The sequence below is a fragment of the Oncorhynchus mykiss genome, chromosome 16 (genome assembly GCF_057628025.1).
Source record: "Oncorhynchus mykiss isolate SJ-2025 chromosome 16, ASM5762802v1, whole genome shotgun sequence".
Taxonomy (NCBI): Eukaryota; Metazoa; Chordata; class Actinopteri; order Salmoniformes; family Salmonidae; genus Oncorhynchus; species Oncorhynchus mykiss.
The window spans coordinates 75,555,700-75,564,290 of NC_143037.1; the positions used below are offsets into that span (position 1 = coordinate 75,555,700).

Here is an 8,591-nt window from a genome sequence, read left to right on the forward strand (position 1 = left end):
TTTGATGGTCTATCCCTCAGACATTACAGTATCTTATGCGTCAAATCAAGAAGTCCATTATTACCTGTGAAAATAGCCTTTGTCCTATTCGCTGGTTCATGATCAACCTGCTCATATTTCACTGTTGGCATACATGTTTAAGGCAAAGCATCCCCAAACCAATAGGCAGGTAAAAAGCACAAATATCCAAACGTCACAGTCAAAGTCAACCTGAGTAGTAGGGTGTATTCAGTAAGGCGAAAATCTTATCAAATATATTAATTTCACAATAATAACATAGTACATGTTGAAAACATTCTCCATCCGTGGTTAAACCGAGTGTAGGGGGCAGTATTTTGATATTGGGATGAAAAACATACCAAAATGAAACTGCCTATTTCGCAGGCACAGAATATGCATATAATTATCAGATTAGCTTAGGAAACACTAAAAGTTTCCAAAGCTGTCAATATATTGTCTGTGAGTATAACAGAACTGATATTGCAGGTGAAAACCTGAGGAAAATCCAACCAGGAAGTACTGTTTTTCCTGAAACCTCTGTTCCTGCATGCCTTCCCTCCATTTAAAGGGATATCAACCAGATTCCTTTCTCTATAGCTTCCACATGGTGTGAACAGTCTTTAGACTTAGTTTCAGGCTTTTATTCTGAAAAATGAGCGAGAATGATCACATCGCGTCAGTGCATAGCTGCGTGTCCCTAGTTTTGCATGCACAACAGCTTGGAGCAGACATTTTCTCCCTCTCTCCTATTGAAAAAGCTACGGTCCGGTTGAAATATTATTGATTATTTATTGTAAAATCAACCTGAGGATCGATTATAAAAACACGTTTGACATGTTTCTACGAACTTTACGGATACTATTTGGAATTTGTGTCTGCCCCGTCGTGACCGTGGATTTCTGAACAAAACGCGCCAACCAAATTGAGGTATTTTGGATATAAAAATTATCTTTATGGAACAAAAGGAAAATTTAATTGTGTAACTGGGAGTCTCGTGAGTGCAAACATCCGAAGATCAAAGGTAAGCGATACATTTTATTGCTTTTCTGACCAATCTACTTTGCTGCTAGCTGTTTGTAATGTCTGCTGAGAGAGATGTCCTAACATAGAACGCTTGGAAAGCTTTTGCTGTAAAGCTTTTTTTGAAATCTGACACCCCAGGTGGATTAACAACAAGCTAAACTGTGTTCTGCTATATTGCACTTGTGATTTCATGAAAATTAAATATTTTTAGTAATTTAATTTCACGCTCTGCAATTCAGCGGATGTTGACGAAAATGATCCGGGTGCGCCAAGAACACCAAACTAGAACCGAATAAAATGACTTTTATTTTATGATCAGTTGACATGCACAGTACACACACACACACACACACACACACACACACAGACCATATATGGTTAAAGAGGAAATAGTTTATTTGAAATGAAAACAGTTGGGGTTCAGGAGAGAAGGTCTAGACTGTTACAGTGGTGAATTACGCAGTGGCCTTAGCCTGCTGGACTTTAGCCAACACCTTCAGGTCTGTGATGCACTTGGCAATACTCGTCTTCTCCTGAAACACAAAGTGAACAGGTTCTTTGGTTACTACATGATTCCATAGGTGTTATTTCATAGTTTTGATGTTTTCACTATTATTCTAAAATGTAGAAATAAAGAAAAACCCTTGAATGAGTAGGTGTGTCCAAACTGTTGACTGGTCCAGTATATAGACCTACCCCTCAAATACATACACACATATGACCTACCCCTCAAATACACACACACACACACCCCTTAAATACACACACACACACACACACATATATGACCTATCCCTCAAATACATACACACACATATATGACCTACCCCTCAAATACACACACACACCCCTTAAATACACACACACACATATGACCTATCCCTCAAATACATACACACACATCCTTCTATACAGCAGTCAAATCCATAATGTTCCCCATCTCTATACTGACTATACACACTCCAGTCAAATCCATAATGTTCCTGTTAAGGGAATTTTTTATCAATGTTGACTAATTATGTATACATTTCAATCAGGACTGACTCATCAGAATACTATTATGTTACTGTATATGTACTAATCAGAATACTATTATGTTACTGTATATGTACTAATCAGAATACTATTATGTTACTGTATATGTACTAATCAGAATACTATGTTACTTTATATGTATGAATTTTCTTTAATCCTAGTACTGAATATAATGTGCGTAAATATAATCAAGAATTAGAACAATGACTGTCTGTTCCTTGGTAGAAATGAATTAACTATATCGCCAGTCTGGCTAGAAGGCTTATCTTCACAAGCATGACCTTGGCTCGGTCGTATATTATCTTAATAGGGAGAGACGATGTGAGAACCATACCAGCCTTTGTACTGGAACGGAGAGGGCACGGGTTGCTACTGAAACTAATGACGTCATTTTAAGTTTAGAACCTGTGGTAAAATGTGTAAGGAGCAGTACTCTCATGAATAAAGGCTGCTGTTTGACTTTAAGACTGGGCTCTGTCCATTTTTATACTAATAAGGGTCATACATATCCTTATGAATTGACAGAGTGTTTAATTTTAATTGGGTGTTAAAACATAAGAGGAATTAAATTCCTCTAACAGTTCCCCCATCTCTATACTGACTATACACACTCCAGTCAAATCCATAACGTTCCCCATCTCTATACACACTCCAGTCAAATCCATAACGTTCCCCATCTCTATACACACTCCAGTCAAATCCATAACGTTCCCCAACCCACCTGCTGGGGGGTGATGCTGGTGACTACGTTCTTCTCCACCCAGTTCACCATGTGTTCCTGCTCCATGCGGCGATGAAGGGTCTGCAGGGCGATCTGGTAGTCCAGCCTCTTCTTCACCTCGTTGGTCACCATGTGGACCCTCTCCCTACGGTTGGTCTCCAGTAGCATGGCCACGTTGTTCTGAGGTGAGGTGGGGGGGGGGGGGAATAACGGAGAAGACATTAGCACACCATCTCATGCTAAAATCATACAAAGACGTTAGGGTCTGGTTTCCCCAGAAACCGTTTAATCCTGGAATTATTTTTTTTAAAACACTCTTTCAGATATTCTCCATTCACAATGCTTTTTAATCCAAGTTTACGCTTAATTAAATCTGTGTCCTGAAATACCAGCCCTAGGAGTGGTTACACAGACCTAGATGAAGCTTACTCCTGGCTGAAGACCATGTTAAAAACAAGTCTATCAAAAGGCTTTTCAAATTGGACTGATTTGACCTCGTCAGAGTGTGGGTTGAGCCCAGAGTTTAACTCCTCTTTACCATACAGACGAGACACGTGTTCTAACGTCAGGTAACCGACTCACCCTCTTAGCGTCGAAGAGCATCTGTCGTCCCTCTGCTCTCCACTGCTCCTTCTTCTCATCCAGGACGGCCTGAGCCAAGCTGGTCATGGCCAGGTCCTTCACTTCCTGAGCCTTCTGCACTTTCTCCTGCAAAAACCAGAACACACAGCCAACGTCAGAGGGTCAAAACCAGAACACAGGTAACAGAGGGTAAGGGTCATAGGTCAGCTATGAGACTACGAGGGACACAGCATATGGACAGTTTGCATAACATATGAAATGTCTCAGGACTGGTGACTTTAAATAGGGGAGGGGCTAAAAGCCTCAATAGAAAATTCAGTAGAAACGAGGCTGTGCATTAACATGGTGCATCTTTTCAGTACTCCAGTGTAGAAACACTGCTGGGGGGGTACTGGAGGAGTTGGGGGCTGCTGGAGGAGTTGGGGGCTACTGGAGGAGTTGGGGGCTGCTGGAGGAGTTGGGGGCTGCTGGAGGAGTTGGGGGCTGCTGGAGGAGTTGGGGGCTGCTGGAGGAGTTGGGGGCTACTGGAGGAGTTGGGGGCTGCTGGAGGAGTTGGGGGCTGCTGTGGGGGGGGGTACCGGAGGAGTTGAGGCTGCCCGGGGGGGGGGGGGGGGGGGTACTGGAGGAGTTGAGAAACATTGCTGCAGAACTACTACAAAAGTCCAAAAGATTTACGACAAGAAGACCTGCAATTAATGATCAAATAGGCCAAACAAACTCAGGAGGACAATAAATTCCGCACCTCGTTCAGTTTGTCAGCGAAAGCCGCGACGTCGGGGCCGAACTTCCTGACACCGTAGATGATGACCGTACCCATGCAGGCAGCAGCGAAGGTCTCGTGGTTGATGATGTAGATCTCCTTGGAGAGAATGTACGTGAGCAGCCCAGCACCCAGCATGTAGGGGCCTGGAGACAACAGGAGTGGAGATGCCAACGTTTATTTAGTATAATTTATAGAGGAGAAGAGCAAGAGAGAGAGAGAAGCAGAACAGGATTTGGTTTTCGGAGCTGGTCACGGGTGCACCTCAGCCACGCTCAAGGTCCTAAACGATATCATAACCGCCATCGATAAGAGACAGTACTGTGCAGCCGTTTTCGTCGACCTGGCCAAGGCTTTCGACTCTGTCAATCACAACATTCTTATCGGCAGACTCGACAGCCTTGGTTTCTTAAAATGATTGCCTCGCCTGGTTCACCAACTACTTCTCAGATAGAGTTCAGTGTGTCAAATCGGAGGGCCTGTTGTCTGGACCTCTGGCAGTCTCTATGGGGGTGCCACAGGGTTCAATTCTCGGGCCAACTCTCTGTATACAGCAATGATGTCGCTCTTGCTGCTGGTGATTCTCTGATCCACCTCTACGCAGACGACACCATTCTGTATACTTCTGGCCCTTCTTTGGACACTGTGTTAACTAACCTCCAGACGAGATTCAATGCCATACAACTCTCCTTCATTGCTCCTTTGCACCCCAGTATCTCTACTTGCACACATCTTCTGCACATCTATCCCTCCAGTATTTAATTGCTATATTGTAATTATTTCACCACCATGGCCTATTTATTGCCTTACCTCTCTTATCCTACCTCATTTCCACACACTGTATATATACACACCTTTTCTATTGTGTTATTGACTGTACGTTTGTTTATTCCATGTGTAACTCTGTGTTGTTGGGAGGAGGGGGGATGGGAGGAGAGGGGATGGGAGGAGAGGGGATGGGAGGAGAGGGGAGGAGGAGGAGAGGGGAGGAGGAGTAGGGATGGGAGGAGGAGTAGGGATGGGAGGAGAGTGTCAAGGGGAAAAGTAGATGGGAAGGGGAGGAGGAAGAGGGGATGGGAGGGGATAGGGAGGTGGGCAGATAAGAGAGGGGATGGGGAGTGAAAGTCCATGGCCACATTCAATATGCAAATGTTGATTATGTAGATAAATATGTCATGAATACAGATTAAATTATTAGTTATTCAACATGTCAGTGAGGCATGTTTGTCCTACATATAATTTTTCTATCTGAACACTGCTCGAGGTTTGTGGAAGTTCTGCTGACCTGTGACTCCAGTCTTGGGGTACAGGAGCTGGAAGATCTCCTCAGGGATGATGCCATGGCGTGTCTTGCCTCCCTTCTCTGGCAGAGCAGGGACTGGAGCTTGGCTGTTGGGGGACGTGTGGAGGTGGGACAGCTGGACCAGCCTGGGAAGACAGGCAGACTTTATTGTAGGAACTATGGTGAGGACGGGCATGTAGAACTTCAATGTAGAGTTCAAGGTCCCCATTATCATTTTGTCACCCTTATTTCATTTATCTAGTTTGCCAATTCGTATCGAAACTACTGGACCACTAAAATGACATATCTAGTGTTGTGAATTGGCATTTAGAGAAAGGGGAATACCTGGTCAGTTGCACAACAATGCAAATGAACCCGAAATGCATCTTCCGCATTTAACCCAACCCAATGCCTGTATGGAAAGAATCAAGGTTTTTAACGATCTCCTTCCGTGCACTCTCTCACCCCAAGGCCCTCACACCAACAAAGATGAGAGATCACTTCTGCCTCTCTGACAAGCGGTTTCAACTCGCCTTTCAGGTTTTGTCCAACAGAACCGGGTCAAGTGGACACAAACACAAGGACATTGTTTTACTGTAATAGAGGAGAAGGTAACCTTTTTTAAAGAGGCCTCAACTCCCAAAACGTAGAATTAAGTAGACCCTACTAAAACGAGAGCATCATTGAACATGATTGTGAGAAATTAATGTTCAGCATTTTAGCCACATATTGTTACTTGCTAGATGTCTAGTCTGTTTTATAAAAATATGCATTGAGCATAAAAATATTTGTATAAGGAATTGGCATCTCGTTCTCATTCTGAGAAATAAGCATCTCATCCAGGTAGGCCACTTGGTTTCAACATCTAAACAAAATGAACAGGCCACGCTGTTCAAACAGCTGGAGACAGACATGAGGGTGTGTTCATAACAGTTCAACTGTTCTACCTTGTTAGCAATCAAATAGATCCAAGTTGGCTAGACTTTAAAGATACATTTTATTTTATTTAACCTTTACTTAACTACAACCCTGTCCCAAAGCCTAACGACGCTGGACCAATGGAGCAGCAGGAAGCCTAGCGGTTAGAGCGTTGGGCCAATGGAGCGTCGTTAGGGTTTGGAAGCCTAGCGGTTAGAGCGTGGGGCCAATGGAGCGGCAGGAAGCCTAGCGGTTAGAGCGTTGGGCCAATGGAGCGGCAGGAAGCCTAGCGGTTAGAGCGTTGGGCCAATGGAGCGGCAGGAAGCCTAGCGGTTAGAGCGTTGGGCCAATGGAGCGGCAGGAAGCCTAGCGGTTAGAGCGTTGGGCCAATGGAGCGGCAGGAAGCCTAGCGGTTAGAGCGTTGGACCAATGGAGCGGCAGGAAGCCTAGCGGTTAGAGCGTTGGGCCAATGGAGCGGCAGGAAGCCTAGCGGTTAGAGCGTTGGGCCAATGGAGCGGCAGGAAGCCTAGCGGTTAGAGCGTTGGGCCAATGGAGCGGCAGGAAGCCTAGAGGTTAGAGTTGGGCCAATGGAGCATCGTTAGGGTTTGAAAGCCTAGCGGTTAGAGCGTTGGACCAGTAACCAAAAGGTTGCTGGATCGAATCCCCGGGCTGATGACAAGGTAAAAATCTGTCGTTCTGCACCACAATAAGGCAGTTAACCCCACTGTTCCTCGGGGCGCCGAAAACGTGGATGTCAATTAAGGCAGTCCACCTCACCTCTCTGAATCAGAGGGGTTGGGTTAAATAGGGAAGACATTTCAGTTGTACAACTGACTCGGTTTGAAATGCAGTGTACTGACATTTAATTGTGTAATGTTTACTTAGAGAACGTCATGTAGCTTCATGCTAAAGTAATAATAACAAGTGCATACCCAGCGCCGAGGGGACCACTGCTTTTTACAGCATTAGCTGGAGGAGAAAAGAACAGTCAATATAATTAAGACAAGAAACAGGTTTTGAATGTCATGAATTTAAGTGTCAATGAAACATGTGACTGATTTAAAGAGTCTGCTCTGTTGCTAAAAAAAATAAATCACATAATGGTAGAGAATAATATGGAGTTTTACTTATGCAGTCAAACAGAGTCTGTGCTAGGGAACTGTATCCACATACAAGCTTTCGCTAGCCAACGTCAAATCAGCTGTCAAGTGCAATAGCCACGACATCTACAAGTGTTAGTACGCTAGCTAACGTTTGTTAACCGTCCAGGACTCGACATTGTCCCTAGTTAGCAAAAACATATTTTAGGTATCTATCTAGCTAACTAGTTGTTTAACAAACAAATACCTACTTCAAGACACCAATATTATGCATGATGAACTTGCACGATGAGTTGCCAGCTGTCAGTGAAGTTAGCTATGCTAACAGTTTAACTGTGGAAGGCTTGACACCTTTCCCAACAAGCAAGGACAGTCTGGCTAACGTCAAAAACAATGTTACTTTGACATTTACTGTAACTAAATAACGTTAGTTATTCCAAAATATGGGTGCAATAACTACCCAGATTGGACAAATAAAGAATATTTTTGCCACGTAACATTTACGGTTTGCTAGCTATATTTACCCTGTTCTTGCTAGGTTAGCATGTTGCTCATTCAATTGTGATTGAGGCCTTCTCCTCCAGACTTTACCCTTCAGCTTTACATTTCAAATCAGCCACACTTCGTGACATTACTACTGCTATTTCAACTCAATAGTATATATGACACGCTGACATTGCATACCTGAAACGAAAACGATCCTAGACAGCATTGGTTAAACGGAAAAAGTGCCAAGTCTTAGATTTCCTGACCACCTTCTCTTCGTGCCCTTCTACTGCAAAGAGACCGTCAAACGTCGCGAGATTATAAACGGGATTTGAATGTCACTGTCATACAAATTGTCCTGTTGTTCAGTGTTTAATCCACTAGGTTGCACACAAGTGAAATAGATATGACCTTTGCCGCACGGGATATTAAGTTATTAAGCTCCTAAATATAGTTGCAGTTGAAATTTGTTTTGAGCGTTATGAATAGGCCTAGTTTGAAAGCACAGTGTTTCAAGTCCAGAGGCAATCAGCCCCATGTTATTTTCAAAACACACACAAAATAATACATTGATAGGAGTTTTACAGTGTATATGCATCATGTCCAGTAGTTACATATTATACCAATTTACAGTATGTACAGAAGAACATTCCTAGTACATAACACCCAGCTGACCAGTCTCGC

At 43.6% G+C, this 8,591-nt stretch overlaps 1 protein-coding gene across 1 annotated transcript; it reads right to left on the reverse strand.

Moving 5' to 3' along the window:
* Window positions 1-1,396: 1,396 nt before the first annotated feature.
* LOC110492600 (ATP synthase peripheral stalk subunit b, mitochondrial) lies at window positions 1,397-8,200 on the reverse strand. Its single transcript, XM_036947748.2, has 7 exons — window positions 8,106-8,200; window positions 7,254-7,290; window positions 5,407-5,549; window positions 4,104-4,267; window positions 3,362-3,487; window positions 2,780-2,959; window positions 1,397-1,556 (listed from the first exon to the last, which is right to left on the reverse strand). Exons 1-7 carry the CDS (start codon window positions 8,131-8,133, stop codon window positions 1,479-1,481), a joined length of 756 nt encoding a protein of 251 aa, XP_036803643.2. The 5' UTR covers window positions 8,134-8,200; the 3' UTR covers window positions 1,397-1,478.
* Window positions 8,201-8,591: the final 391 nt, after the last annotated feature.